The sequence below is a fragment of the Microtus pennsylvanicus genome, chromosome 19 (assembly GCF_037038515.1).
Source record: "Microtus pennsylvanicus isolate mMicPen1 chromosome 19, mMicPen1.hap1, whole genome shotgun sequence".
NCBI classification, from domain to species: domain Eukaryota; kingdom Metazoa; phylum Chordata; class Mammalia; order Rodentia; family Cricetidae; genus Microtus; species Microtus pennsylvanicus.
The window spans coordinates 5514182-5530236 of record NC_134597.1 but is presented as its reverse complement, the minus strand read 5'-3'; the positions used below and the strand labels follow the sequence as shown (position 1 = coordinate 5530236).

Below are 16055 nucleotides of genomic sequence, written 5' to 3'. Positions count from 1 at the left end.
AGCTAGAAAAACATCTTAACAGATGAATCTCTGCCTTGTTTCCTAGACCGGAGTGCGAGGCCCTCATAGACGTTAGAGGCAGAGCCAGAACTTAGCTAAGACCATATATTACTTACGTTTTCTATTCCAAAAAGTTCCTAGAATCAGAAGTTAAAAAGACTGGAACAATGAACTTCTACGTGCTCATGATTCAACTTTGAGAATGATTAATCTCGTTTTCTTCAGAACACCAGTATCGAATGAGTGGGATATCATTTGTATGCTTCTCAGTGCTATTTTAACCAGCGTCTCAGAGAGCAAACCCCAGGCCAAGCACAAAACCAGAAAACAAAAGAAGGATATAGTGTGAGCGGCAAAGGCAGACAGCCAATTAGTGCCTGAAATGTAGAAAATTTTCTCAATTATTTTTTTTTCTTTTTTAGAACAGTAGTCTTGGAAAACACAGACTTATTTTTGCAGGGACACTGTTCCTTTAAGTTGCTTACTGATCCCACCCAGATCTTGCACCTTGGCCAAATGCCTAACCACTCTAGTAAACAAGAATAAGAGATTGCAAAAAATTCAAAAGCAAAGACATTATTTCCCAGACACCAGAACGATATCAAAGAGTTAACCGCATCCCTGAAAACAGTCGTTGCTGTTTCCATCTGCCGCTCTGGTGTCTGTGGGCATCCACCACATTGGTCTCTCTTTCCTGTTTGACGGACTGCCTAAGGTAAGACACAGCTGCTTGCTTTGGATTCCTTAACTCAGGACCGTCCAGGAACCCTGTGGGGATAGATGGCTGATGTCCTGGTCACGGGAAGGAGCTTATTGAAAGCTTTGCCCTCTGCTGTTACTTGCAATCAACTGTTAGAGAAACATGAATAATTGCTAAACTAAGCAATTATTACTAGTTTAAAAGGTATTTCATTTTTTGTTTTGCAAATTTTATTCTAATTTTATAGTTTACTAAACTGTATTACAATGATGTTAACATCTTTGGGAATCTTTTTCAAGATTTTAAATGAATTTTTACAAACAATAAAATATTTTTATCATTTGACTAGTTTAGAAATTTGAATAAAGAATATCCAGTCATTGTGTCTTCGTGTAGAAACCAGTAAAACCCAAAAACTGAGCAAAATTTACAAAATCTACAGAAAAATATTTTATTCCTGAAAAATTATGAAATATAAAGTCTCTTGAATGCTTTCACCCTGATATTCACTTGAAATAAATTTGAGGCAAAATTTCAAAATGCAGTATTTGCCAGAAGATCTGCATTCATAGCATGTAGCCTATATTACCATGGTCTGCATTCATAGCGTTTAGCCTATTTTACCATAGAGGTTTGTATTTCTTTCATTTAGCTAACTCATCTCCATACCTTCAACCCATTTGTACATCTTTCTAAAGGAGAAGAACTGCTAATTTAGAGCAATAGAACATGCTGAAAGTGATCAGAAGGGGTGGCCCTGCAAATGCCAAAGTCAAGGAGTTGAGGAAGGTAATAGACTGGAGAAGCTGGAGACACGGGGAGGCAGGAGAATGCCCACCTTTGCTTTAGTGGCCAGCAAAGGGCCCTTCGGAGAAGCCACAGCTCCAAGATATTATGGTTATTGCAGGGACTGAGTGTCAGTGGCTGTCATACACATGATGGTTTAGCTATACGTTCAGAACTCTGCTTTTCCAGGGAGGAAAAGAAAACCATTATTTGATGCCAATAGTCCCAGAGTCCTTTCAGTGTCTCAGTCCCAGAACTTCTGGGGTGCTCCTCATGCTATGGACTCAGCAAAGAGGAAACACCTGTGTAACGCTGCCGCTTTCTTTTGCCCCGTGGAAACGCAGTAGCAGCTCTGTGTGTCTAGGTGACTCTATCTTTATACTAACCTTCAGAATAAGTTGGAGTCCTTCCATGTCCTTGGTCCAGAAAATGTGCCGTTTGCATGTTCTATTTCCTTAGCTCAGTTCTAGTGAGTTTTGTTGTCTGTTTGTGTTTGCTTTGAATACCCAACTGTCTTCTTGTCTTAGTATACCTGGTCTGAAGCCTGGTTGACATGCAGCCAAGCGTGCTTGGTAGATGGGCCAGCACAGGTGCTTGTTCTTACAGAAGCAGCATTCTCTTAGTAAATGCTGCTGCATTCTATTTGAGGAAGAGCCTGTGGCCTGAAGCCAGCATTGCTTTATTGCCAACCTAACATTCTTGCATCTTTGGGAAGGGAGGGGTGGTACCCATCTGGCATGCATGAAAGAAGTCAGTCTCCCAGCTCACTCATCATGGCCTTTGCCTTTATTTCCACCCTCTACTGAGCATCTGGAAAATCATGGTCATGAATTTCCTGTTCACATTCTCTGGAGGGAAGGTGCCAAAGGAGGAAACTGTGATTCCTTTTCCAGACCTCCTGGAGTTAATGCAGCCGAAGGAGGCAAGCTCTCAAAACCATGCAGCTTGTTAGCTCTAAATACACTTTTGTTCCTATTCCCTTGGGCATACTGAGCTAGCAACTTATCCATCTTCTTTTGTCAGGGAATTCTGGGGATTTAGACATCACTTTGTGTATAGCTGGCCATATTAGACTGATACAGATGACTGAGAATTTTAATATAGAATTTGAATTTTTATTGTTTATTTGCGTGGAAAAATCCTTTCACTCGGTTGTTTCAAAGGTGGGCCTCCCAACTTCAAGTCTTTTCCTGTTTATTGTTTGGAAGTTGCTTTTAAGCAAATCTATTGGTTTTTGTTCTCACATTCTTTTGATTCATTGGATAGGCAGCTTCACTTTTGAACCCAATGAAGACAAACTTTCCCAAGCAAGAGTAGAAAAGAGAAAGAAGTTATGGGAAGCTGAGGAATAATTTAATTCTGACTTGAGGGTTGGTTTTGTTTTGTTTTGTTTTCCGAGACAGGGTTTCTCTTTGTAGCTTTGGAGCCTGTCCTAGAACTTGCTCTGTAGACCAAAACCAGGTTGGCCTTGAACTCATAGAGATCCCTCTGCCTCTGCTTCCCGAGTGCTGGGATTAAAGGTGTGTGCCGCCACTGCCTGGCCCCTGACTTGAGTTTTGAACTCATTGATGCTGTATGCATGAGTATGTGTCTGTGTTGATATGTGTGTGTGCATGCATGAGTGTGTATGTGTGGTATGTGTGGTATGTGTGTATGTGCATGCATGAGTGTGTGTGGAGTGTGTGTATGCATGAGTACGTGCATGTGTGTTTGGTGTGTGCATGCATGATTGTGTGCATGCATGGGTGAATGTGTGTATGAGGTATGTGTGTGTATACATGCATCAGTGTGTGCATATGTGTGATGTGTGTGTGTGTGTGTATGTTTGAGTGAGCCAGTAGGGGACCGCTTGCTTAAGTTAGTTCTTTTCCTGCACTACATGGATCCTGGAGACAAATATGCCAGTTTTTAACTCTACAAACTTGAAATTACTTAATAATAATAATAATAAATGATTACAGTAAATAACCCTTTCTATTATGGTTTCCAGTTTACTGTTTTTATGGGATTCCTGAGTGTGCAAATGAGTTGGTCTCTGTTTCCTGTGCCTTCTCTTGGGCTCTTTTCTGTTTGTTTCTTTGTTTCTTCTGTACAATTCCAATGTGTCAGTTTTTGTTTTATCATTTCTTCTAACATCACATGATGTCATTTTGTAGTCCCTTAGAAGTCTGTTTGTTTTCTAATGGGAGACAGGAAGGAGATCAGTCTAGATGGGAGGGGATATGCAGAAGGACTGGAAAGACTGGAGGGAGGGGAAACCACAATCAGAATACGAGAAAAAGTCTATTTTCAATAAAAGGAAAAAATGGTAAACATTACCTTTATTGAAGTATTTATACCTGGATTTTCTTTTTCAAGGTGTTATCAGTTGGATGAATTTTCACCATCTCCCATAATGAGGAAGAGAGACGCTGCCTTCTGCCTTCTGCTTTTGCCAGTTTTTATGACTCAAGCAGTGTACAGACAAAGAAAGAAAGGACCAAAGCCAAACACATTGGCAAGGAAAAATGACTTCCGGGGTAAAATAGAGTGCTTTAAAAAAGCTTTACTTTTAGCCTGTGAAAGCACTAATATAAAATTTTAAAGTAGTGTTTGAGGAAAGTAGAGTTTGAGGAAAGTAGAAAATCATATGTATGTATGCATGCGATGTTCTATTTGATATGATTATATCATGGTAAGTAATAAGTCCTACATATTTAGATTGCCTCAGAGTTTTAGAGCACTGTGCATGTATTGTTTCATTTGAACTCCACTTGTGAAATAAGAAGGACAGAGATAGCCACATCATAGGCAAACAGGTTCAGAGAGCTTACATGGCACCTTCAAGGCCATAAGCAAATAAACTATTAAGAAACCGATCTAGGATTCACAGTCAACTCTATCTTCAAATTAAGTTTGTTTTTCTGTTGTTATTCCTGTGATGAATGTGGAAACTTTCTCATTTGTTTTTAAGGTCCTAAAATGGCACAACTCAATTACCAAACAGAATATTATTAATTTACCCTTAGACGCCTTTGCCTAGTATTTGTTTAATTTGAAAAATCTGTTGTTTTTTCCATTTTATGCTCTAAGTGGGTTTATAATGCTGAGAATATATGCTATGTTTATTTGTTTGGTTTTGTTTTTCATTTTATGAGAGAAAATATTTAGTTCTGTACAAATTAAGCTTTATTTTGAAGGCAAAGTCTCTCAGAAACAAAGCAAACAGCACACCACGTTGGGGTTCCGGTTCCCCTAGGATGCGCGAGAAGGGATGGTTAGATTACACAGCCTTTGTGTTCTCTTTCAGACACCGTTTGCTTCATAGACGTTGTCTTTATCTTGGACAGCTCGGAAAGCTCTAAAATTGTCCTCTTTGATAATCAGAAAGCTTTTGTGGACAGCTTGAGTGAGAGGCTTTTCCAGTTGACTCCTGGTCGTTCATTGAAATACGACATCAAACTGGCAGCCCTTCAGTTCAGCAGCTCCATCCAGATTGACCCACCCTTGTCTTCTTGGAAGGATCTACGCACATTTAAGCAGCGTGTCAAATCTTTGAGTTTGATTGGACAAGGTACCTTCTCTTATTATGCCATTTCCAATGCCACAAAGCTACTAAAGAGAGAAGGGCGTAAAGATGGTGTAAAAGTGGCTTTGCTGATGACTGACGGCATTGATCATCCCAAGAGTCCAGATGTCCAAAGCATTTCTGAAGATGCTAGAATTTCAGGAATATCATTTATCACAGTGGGACTTTCCACTGTGGTCAATGAAGCCAAACTTCGCTTGATATCTGGGGACGCATCCAGTGAACCTGTGCTACTACTGAGTGATCCAACCCTTGTAGACAAAATCCAGGAACGCCTGGTAGGTACCTAAAAGATTAAATATATATTTCTCCTTGTATTTTGATAGCTTAGATTTAAGCTCTTTAAGAATAGATACAAAATGTTGACAATGTAGGATTCTCACTGGGTGTAGAACGTGTATCATTCCGGTGCCTCTTTCCACTACCTTGACAATTTAATGGAAACGTGTGAAGTCCATTCTCTGAAGTTGCACCCCTAACATTGTTACATGGTGAGGTTTTTGGAAAGATTACTTTTAAAGCATTCGCTATATTCTCTTGTCTATTCATCCTAAGGTCATGTACATTGTTGACTTATATTCATTGTGTTATCAATTTATGGTCTTCCTTATTCGTTCTCAATCCTTTCTCATTTCCCACATGCAGACTTACCTTTGGCTTTCTTACCTATTTCCATGTTACATTACTTAATATATTTAAAAACTTTTCTCTTTTATTTCTTATATGTTGTAAGCAAAAAATGTTTCTCTTTATTTCTTATATATACAAGCCTGTCTATATTACTTCTCCTATTTCCTTAAAAGCAACCCAAGGGAAGACGAAACTATGTTGGCTCACAAATTGAGGGGCTAGTCCGTCATGGTGCAAAGGTATGGCGGCAGAAGCATAAGGCATCATGGTCATATAGCGTCCATAATCAGAAAACATAAAGAGATGAATGCTTCTGTTAGCTCAGGGTCTTTTATATTCAGGCCAGGGTTCCAGTCTATGGAATGCTGTTGCCCACAAAGAGTGGGTCTTTCTGCTTTAGCTGACCCAGTCTAAAAACTCCTTCATAGACAAGCGCGGACATTTGTCTCCTAGGCAATCCTAGGTCCTGTCAAGCTGACAATCAGCGTGAACTGCTTTAAAATCACCTGTAGGCAATCAATGATTTTCCCATCAGAGCACGGAAACCTTCTCTTTGTGTTGTTCGCTACGGCAGGGCCTTTCTGTGTTGTCTGCCCATCTATCTGTAAGGGCCTCCCCTTGCTGCTTTGGGGAACTAGGGACAACAATCAAAATGAGATCTCTCTTTACAACTTTTCTCAAGGAGAAAACTTCCCGATAGAAGTTGGCTGATTTGTTGTGTTGAATATTGATTTTTTTCTAAAAAAAAAAAACAACAAAATTACTAATTAAAACTTTTTCCTAAACAGATTGCATTTATGTACTAAGAGCACACACATACAGCAGCAACAACTAAATCAGGAATCTGTGATAGAGGAAAGCTGAGATGGGGGTGGGGAGTAGAAAGGAAGTATTGAAGAGAGAAAAAGGAAAGGGTAAAATGATGCGATTGTGTATTGAATTTCAAAAGCTTACTTTTTTTTTTTTTCTGGAGAAGGCAGCAAGGCAGAAATGTCCAACAGTCACTTATCACTTCTCATGAATATTTTCTAAATGTTGCAAAGAAAATTCAAACTTACTCCTAAGATTTTCTTTTGATTCTTCATCCTCACCCCATCCTTTCTCAAGATTTAACTTTTAGTCTCAGTCGAAATCACAAACACGAAACATGGCTTTCTTAGCAAATACTGTCACGTGCAGAGTGCTGTCCAGCTCTCCGTGTATTTGGTACTGCTCTGAGCACACCTTTGTTCTATATAATTCTTTTAAGATTTATTTTATTTTATATGTGAGTGTTTTTCCTGCATGTTATGTATACACAGCCCATGTCCTAGAAGGTCAGAAGAGAGCATTGGCTCCTCTGAAGCTGGAGTTACAGATGGTTGGGAACCAATTTGTGAGTACTGGGAATCAAACCTGGGCCCTCTGCAAGAACAAGTGCCATTAACTGTCAAACAATCTCATTAGCCTCTCTATGGCTGATTTTGTTTATTCTATCACTGTCTTGTGATGTAGGTTAGTCACAACGTAAGATGATCATCATCGCCCCATTTCATTGCCAAAGCGCTGAAAATTTAAGGCTTGTCAAGACTGCAGACTATATACATTTGCCCTGAAAGAGCATGTTTATAGATATGAGCCACCATGTGGTTGCTGGGAATTGAACTCAGGACCTCTGGAAGAGCAGCTGCTGCTCTACTCTCTGAGCCATCTCTCCAGTCCCGAAAGAGCATATTGAGAGAGGAAATCACAATGAATTTCGAAAGCTTGCTCAATCAGAACGGCCCCCAAACTAGCAACATTACTCTTCCAACGTCACTATTGCTTCTCACTCCTCTCTCTGTGGATTGTGTCTTTCGCGGAATCAGAGACTATGGCTCAGCCCACGGTTCTTAGGCCAGTGTGGTTGGGAGCAGATACAGCACAGGAAAGGGAAACTTGTCACGGTGCGAGGCCAGTACCTAGCCCTGCCTGTGCCCACGGTTCGAGAAGCATCAGCACTCAGCTGAAAGCAAGACGATATTCCATTACATACAGAGGAGAATCCTGGGAATGTGGACATTTAGTGGCCTGTTCTTCCTGCCCTCTCTTCATCTCTAGTGTGAGAAGAGCTGGCTCCAGAAGGCACAGGGCAGGCAGCTCCTTGTTTGACCAGATGTTCGGGCTCAGGGTGTTGCTACCTTCTCTAGACACACCCTTGCTGAGATCCCTGTCCAACCGAGGACAAGAGTTCTTGGCAGGGCACAGCTGGGACTGTTTGTTTGGGGGAAAACAGAGAATGACCGTCGCGATCTGCTTCCTCAGCATCCTGTGACTTCAGCTTGTTTGTTCAGATGTTAGTCTTGTGGTTAAAGCTCTCCTGACAAAGGGATACTGCTTTCCAAACGCACCCCAGGCCCAGAGTTTTCACTTTGGCTTTGGAGAGAATGACAGTGTTTGCATTGCCTCTCTCTACAAAGCGGGACCTAATTTCTCACCAGATCGTTGGTCAAGTCCTCATTTAATCCATGTCTATTACACTACTGTAAATAAAATGTAGTTGACATTTCAACTTTTTGTTTTGAAATTCTTATGTGGTTAGGTTTTTAAAATAACTTAGACATAATTTAAGAACAAAAGTACATTACTTAAGTGTAAAAATTCCATGAATTTTTAACAGGTACACATATTCATACAATCACAAACACAATTAGAATGCAGAAATTTCCATCACTTAAATGCCTGCTTAAACTTCTTTGTGATTTCTCTCTGTCTCTCTCTCTCCCTTGCTGCAGAGCTACTAATTTGACTAGAGGTTGGTTCATTTCAGCCTGTTTCAGAGTTTATAATAGCAGCTTTGATCCTAACTTAAATTTCAAAGGCTTTTGTTGTGGCTGTTATGGAATTTGTTGACCTTTGCTCCCATTTCATTTTTATGATATTAATAACTTTGTCAATTCTTCATATTTTCTCCATCACCCTTTATAGCATTGGCCTTGTACTCATTCCCCAAGTTGGCTGTACCCTTCCCGCCTTCTGTTTCCATCACTATCCCATTATACAAATCTGAACCCAGTGACAGAGTGTAATTCTTTTATTTTAGTGAGGACATTTCTCTTTTTATTCTTGTCATTGAAACTCAAGTTTCCACAGAACTGACAAGCCATAACTCAAGCTGAAATCTGTAGACTGCCTTTGACGCCGCCCTTCGCTCTGGCTGTGCCCATGTGTGCTCTCCCGGTCATTCTCAAAGCCATCGTCTTCACCAAGGGTGGACACCCTACCACGCAGCTCTGTCCACTGGGCCCTTCCGTCTCACTGTTGCCTTTGTCTGGGTGCCCACACCAGTCTTCCCGGCTCTTTTCCCCCACAAACTCTGACATACAGCGCAGCATACCATTGGGGTGTTAGTTGGCCCCTTGCATTCCTTCCTTCAGAATCATCCAGAAGCCCCACCTATTCCAAGAAACTGTTACTGACTCCCACTATCCTCATTTAAGACTTCCCACACTTCTTCCAGGCTGGTGTCCTCAGTCGTAGGCTTCTGACTGTAAGTGCCCTTCGGCTTGGAGCTTTGTTCTTTGTTTGAAACAATCTTGTGTATTATGCGTGTTGGGTCTAATACTGTTTCTATAGAAATATAAATTCCAGAAAACGTAAAAACAAATGAACTACAAAAATGGTTATTTATGTTGCTAGAGTGCTAAAGAGAAATACAGTGACGCAAAATTGAGCTTTCAAAGGGACAGCTGAATAAAAGGCACAAACATGGTAAAAGCATGCATTTAAAAACCAGTAAGGTAAGGTGCCAGATGTGCAGGTTCACGGCCATGATCCTAGTTCTGGGGATGTTAAGGCAAGACTGTCATGACTTTGAGGTCACTCTGGACCACACAATGAGTCCTAGGCAGCTTGGGTTATAGAGTTAAGATTCTTTCAAGTAAAAAAAAGCCCACAAAAATAATCAAGAGAGGGAGGCAGGTGGATCTCTGTGAGTTTTAGGCCAGCCTGATCTACAAAGTGAGTTCCAGGATAGCCAGGGAGGTTATACTGAGGAACATGCATAATTAGTCCTACATAAAATTATATTTGTAATAATACTTTTTGTCATGGTACATATTTTATTTTTAATCATTTAATTCCTCCTATGTAACAAGTTTTAAATGTAGTTTTCTTTCTTATAAATAATGCATATTATTATGAACTATTCAAAAGTTTCACAAAATACTATTTTTAATATTGTTAGATGTAAAAGCTACATCTCTTCCCCTTTTATTGGGTTTTTATAAACAAAACATCATGTTTGGGTGTTTAAGTGCTTGAGTGAAAAGCCCTTTCTCCTAGGTAATCACAATAATGGGATTGTGGCTTCCCACGCTTCAGATCATCTAGAAAAGTGCTGCCAGACTTTCCAATGTCCTGTTTTTGAGTTCTAATCCAGTTTTATAAGACCTACTAATAATTTCATAAAAAGATGATTCCTAAATCAGTGTTTTGGTGCCAAAAAAACCTCCAAATGTACATAGGTATAGAGCTGGGGACAAGAAAATAAATAGTTATGTATTTATTTGTTTAAGTCTTTGTAAGCAAAAGTGAGAAATTTCTCATTACAATCAATTAAGCTTGAAGCTAAACTATGGAGATAATTAGAGCTGATCAAAGAAACAAAAGAATAATAGAAAAGATCAAAGAAACAAAAGCTAAGGCATAGGATGCAGTAAGATAACGTTCCTAGGAAACACAGCGTGATTTTGAATGTTGGTGCCCCTCATGTCTCCTATTATTACATAATTGAGAGGGCTCCTTGGGAGGGAGGTTGGCCGGCTTTATTGCTTTTACAAGGTTAAAAAGGCTGAATTGCTATTCTTCTTGGAAATCGCATATCCCATAGAGAATAATTAAGACAAATAAGAAGATGGAAGCAGAACTATTAATCGAGTTAATGTTTTATTCTTTTTTTAATCCCTTCTAGGATGTCTTATTTGAAAGGAAGGTAAGCGCCACACGCTTTATTACTATGAATTACTCTAAAAATCTAGATTAGCAAACACAAGTGATTCACATCAGCTGTGACTAAATGAAAGCGTGCAGTTCTTTTTAACACTAGCTACTTCACTTTGAGGAAGCCACATAATTTTATTTTTATGCCTCTGTATTTCAACTGTAGGTTAGAAAATTTTAGAAAAAAATTAGTGGGATTTGAGAGATTCTTTTTCAGATCAGTGCTACTAACTGACAAATTTCTCTTTACCTTGACATGAATTCTTTTACTCTAAGCATGGATCAGACACTAACTGCTTTCTGGAGACCTCTGGTTTGGAAGGTGCTCCTGCTATTGGCCAGCATCAATCCAATGTTCAGTTCCCTGCTGTTTGCTGGTGGGCGTGAAGCTCATTCCGTTTTCTGTTTTGAAGGGAACTGAACCAGATGAGAGCAACCAATCAGAGCGTTGCAAAGGAAGCTAGCTAGTAGCCATCCGTTGGAAAGGACATAGCAGAAAAGGACACGGTTAGAAGGAAAGGTGCCTCTGAACATGCCAAGGACTCCTGAGCTAGGCTTTCTGCATCATGACATGGCAGCATCCGCTGAACGGTCTGTAACTGCAGAAGAACACAGAGAAAAGCCATCACTTTGTCCTGTTTGAGCCGGTTAGGCAGCTATCAAATGACTCATTCTGTTTTCAGAGGCATTAAAATAAAAACCGTGTGCATCCTGGAACTAACAAAATATGGTTCAAATCATGTTTCCTTTTGCTGAGTAGGGAGAAAAATAATATTTACATATGATTGAGCCGTGACGTTTCCTACAGAAGGGAATGAGTAGAAATTCCAGAATTCCACAGAAAATGCTTAGTCTTCTATTTTAACCAGTTCCTATAAGAAAATTGATAAAAAAAATCGGTTGAACATAGGTTTTATTTAGCTATGGCAAAACTTAATAATACTTCAATAGCTGGCTCTTACCCATCCTGAGTTTTCCTAGAATAATTTAATAGAGAGAGGAACTTTCTTGAAGGGAGTTTCAGTTAGTTATATACCAGGCGCGATTTGGCATGCTGGCACACACTGTATTTCGCTGTGTATTAATACCGTGTTTCTTGCCGATTCAGTGTGAACCCAAGATCTGTGGATGTGAGAAGGGCGATCCAGGCGACCCAGGGCCTCCCGTGAGTAGATGTCTGTGCTGTCCTTGGGGCTGATGAAGACAATGATGAACCTATTTCCAGAAAGGGCTGTGCAGTGTCGTTTCTAATTTGATAATTAGATCCAGAACTTCTCGATGATGAGACAACAACGTAGGAAGAGCTGATAGAAGATATTAGTAGTTTAGGTGATGCTTCATCTCCCCAGGGATGCAGCAATGCCGTGTAGCCTCATGGAGAAGAAGTCAGTAGGATGCTTGGGGAGTTAGGTAAATTCTGTAAAATTAAAGCCACCACTTAGCAAATGAGGCACAGTGGTAGGATTCACTGCAATTACTTATCACTGACCAACAGTGTCAGAAAGCATCCACACTGCCTGTTCTCTTACCTGTGTGATTTGAAATATTGTCCTAAGAGTTTGGAAGTTCAAAGAGTAGGTTTCACAAAGCAAATGGATGGCATTTTTGAACTAGAGCTTGTATCTGAAGGTGGCAACAAAAACACCTGCATGTAGGTGAATGTGACATGTTTTACCCTGAGGCTTGGGTCCAGACTTTGCAGTTTTTTCAAATAACTCTATTACCCAAGGCATTGAAGTGGGGGGATTTATTTATCATAAAATACAAAGTTAAGTGTTATTACATGATAATATGCCAAGCAATAGAGGCCAACGTAACTCAAGTGAAGTTTTAGCTTTCCTTTTCTCTAAAGCTGTTGTTGAACGTGTTACATTAAGTGCTTGCTGTGAACAATGGGCAAGAAAACTCATCAGCAGGAGCTAATTGACAAGTCCTGCCACTCAGAACTGTCACAGTTTATAGGACCAAACCATCCATTTCGTGTTTACTTAGTGCCCTCAAACCAGTTCTCAGGAAAGGAAGCATTTGCTGGTGTTTGGTACAGAATGGAAGAGTTCCCTATTCTTATATCCGGAGCTGGTCCCCAGGTCTGAACCTCTTTGATCTCGGAAAAACAAGCTGACTTGGTAGTGATCCACAGTAGCCTGGGACAGAAACAACCCACTCCACATCTATCCATTAAGTCTTAAAAACCTTTGTATCTGTTTAATTTTGTTTGGAAAAATGGATGTGAAGTGACTGAGGACGAATTAACTTGGGAAGACAGACATTATCTTCTTTAGAACATATGGAAGTTTTGTAGTTTTTCTGGTTACAGTAAGGGGGGAACAGAGTTGAATATCAATTTACCTGGTTAAGGCTGCAAAATTTTCAATGCAGCTGGTCAGAAATTATTCAAGAGCATAAAAAACTGAAAGAATACTTAATAAAAACAAGGATTTTTTTCCCATTTACTTTCAGGGTACACATGGAAATCCTGGTATCAAAGGTGAGCGAGGACCAAAAGGAAATCCGGTAAATGAATAAACCATTTTCTATGAAGCTTATACATCGTGTATATTTATTTAGACAATGTCTTCATAGATTTTCTTTGTTCTTTTGTTTTGTTTTGTTTCTGTCAATTTGACCCAACCTAGAGTTATTTGAGAAGCAAATCATCAATTGAAAAAAAATATGCCCCCATCAGATTGCCTATAGCAAGTCTGTACTGCATCGTCTTGATTGATAATTGATGTGGGTCAGTCACATGGCAGGTGCCACCCTGGGCACATGGTCCTGAGTTATATAAGAAAGTAGTCTGAGCAAGCTGCCAGGAGCAAGTCAGTAAACAGTTTTTCTTAGTGGCCTCTGTTTCGATTCCTGCCTTCAAGTCCCTGTCTTGAGTTCCTGCCCTGACAGAGTGTGACCAGAGGGTTGTAAATGGAAACAAGCTTTTTTTTTTCTATAAATTGCTTTAAGTCATAATTTCTTATCGCAGCAATAGAAACTACAACTTAAGATAATCACTCTTGATGAGCCAAGAACTCAGTCTCAGACTCCTGAGTGCTGGCATTAGAGACATGAGCTATCACATTTATCAATTTCTGTAGTATACAAAGAGCTGATAAGAAAATATCAAGTTTCTATTAAGTAAAGAGACAAATTATGCAAATCACTTTAAAGAAAAGAAATAAAGTTAATAAAGGAGAAAATAAAGATTTTCATGGAGTTAACAAAAAAAAATTGGCCAAAGCAAAGGGTCCTCTTTAAAAATAACTGTGTATATATTTGGAAAGTTTGGATTCCACAGGATGTTTCTTTAAAAAGAAACAATTTTCTAGTTCACACAGTCTTGGTTTTTGGTGTTTCGAGTTTCAAGAAATGTTTCTTTTCTTTTTCTGTACAGCAATATAAGCTTCAACTTTAAGTAATAATAACTAGTGATATTATGTGTGAGGCCCTTGCTCTCTGTGCAAGAACTTGGCACACACATTTTGGGAAGAAATTAGGCAATACTTAAGAAGCATTAAAACACTCAAACTTTACTCCCATTTCTAAGACTATTATGAAGCACATAATACATATAACATTATTTGCATGAGAGTATTCTTGGCGCTAGCCCGCTTGCCAAGGAGAGGGGATGTGTAGCATTCTTGGGGCTTGCTACAAAAATCATCTCAGGTTCACTTAATCTATGTATCAGGTCCCACTGATGCCATCAAGCCTTCTTTTGTTGTGTTCAGAACTAGGCTCTAAGACAATATTCACTTTTCATTAGTTTGGTTTGTAGTTCTGTGCCCCATACTTTATTTTCCTAAGTCTTGCTGAAATCAGGCATCTCTCTTGAGGAACATTTTAGAAAATAGTCAAAGCCCCTTGGAGAAAAGCCAGAGTGTCATGTTCCAGAAAAAAAAAAACCACAAAGCTGTATTTGAGAAAAATACCGTGTTGTAAACTGGAATGTGGCTGAAGTTGTGAAAATCTATGTGTGTTATGTGCCCTGAACATCTGGCTTTACTCCAAAAGACCAAACCTTATCTGAAGTGCTATTTTCCTTTTAGATTAAATGGTGCAAATGTCAATAGTTGAAGCTTAAGATTCTTCTCTAATTGGGTTAACCCATTATCTAGGAATAGCATGATTTATTGGGCAACCAATCACTTGCTGAGGAATTTTGACTGAGTTTGTTGTTTATTGCAGGGTGATGCTCAGAAAGGAGAAACAGGAGAAAGAGGTCCTGGGGTATGTGCAAAATTGGAATGCGTTTCTGACAAGTGATCCTGGGATTCTGTGACTGACTGGCTTGACCCTGCAGGGCGATTGCAAAATTGATTGCTACTTACCTGTGCTCTTGACAATCAGACAGACAGGATCTCAGAAGGAGAACTATGGGGAGAAAATGCTCTGATCAACAGGGTGGTGATGGGACCTATGACATTTCCCAATGCCCAGCTGAACTATTTGGGAAAGACTGAAGTGACAAAGGCACTTTGCCTTACTTCTTGTGGGTATTTTTTCTTAATTGATAAAAATTAAGCTAGAATTTGTAAAAGGGTAAGAATTATATTTATTATATTTTCCAAACTATGCTTTTGTCATTTCGGTTCTGTTGACAAAAATAACTTTATCATTCTGCTTAGTTTCTTGAGATTGCTTGGGAAATAATTATGGTATGTTAATACATTTCGAATTTTGCATCATCTTCTAGGGCATTGCAGTAAGGACAGCAAATAGCAACGCCTATAGTGACAAGCAGGGCTTGCATTGTGTTGCCCCATTTTGCTTATTCCCTTGGCTACAGTAAACAGTCACAGAATCAGAACCTGAGTTTTAAGAAAATGGTCTTTTAGAGTTTTTAATTAGCCCCCTGGAAGCCTCTGCCAGGAATCTTGATCCCATCGATAGGAGTTTGTTTGAACTTCTGCTACCTGTTCAGGAAGTACTTCTTAGTTGTCTTCAAGAACCCCAAAGCTAGGTTTCCTAGGTGATGGGAAGCTCCTGAAACTTGAGGTGGGGTACATAGCTCAGGAGCTGTGAAAGAAGCAAATTATCTTAAACAAGAACTTGGAGTGGGGACAAAGAAGAGAGACAGACTAAGACGATTATATAAATTTGACCCTGTAAAATTTTTGTAAAAACATTTTTGACCCTATAACTTGAAGTATGATGGTACTTGAAATCATAAAATTTTTATTCCTAGAAATGAGAAAATCAGAAGCAAACTTGGCAGAGGCTGGTAATACAGCTTGCGATATTTTTAAATTGGAATTTTTAAAGCCAGTGATTAAGAGGCCCTGGAAGGAAAAAACAAACAAGTAAATAAACTCCTGAAGAGGTAACCAACTGATAAAGTGGCCAGGAATTTCAGAAGAAAACAAGAATATACCACGAACAAAGTAATACTTCTTTGTTTTTGCAGAGTTCTATTGGCTC

The 16055-nt window shown here is 39.4% G+C and overlaps 1 protein-coding gene across 1 annotated transcript in view; it reads left to right on the top strand.

The window, feature by feature from the left end:
- Positions 1-588: 588 nt before the first annotated feature.
- The window catches only part of Col28a1 (collagen type XXVIII alpha 1 chain), a 158296-nt gene continuing 142829 nt past the window's right edge, over positions 589-16055 (top strand). The window contains exons 1-7 of the mRNA XM_075953716.1: positions 589-715; positions 3845-4005; positions 4776-5332; positions 10615-10635; positions 11752-11808; positions 13104-13157; positions 14823-14864. Coding sequence (XP_075809831.1) covers positions 3882-4005; positions 4776-5332; positions 10615-10635; positions 11752-11808; positions 13104-13157; positions 14823-14864 — 855 coding nt within the window. The 5' untranslated portion in view covers positions 589-715; positions 3845-3881. The remainder of the gene's footprint in view (positions 716-3844; positions 4006-4775; positions 5333-10614; positions 10636-11751; positions 11809-13103; positions 13158-14822; positions 14865-16055) is intronic.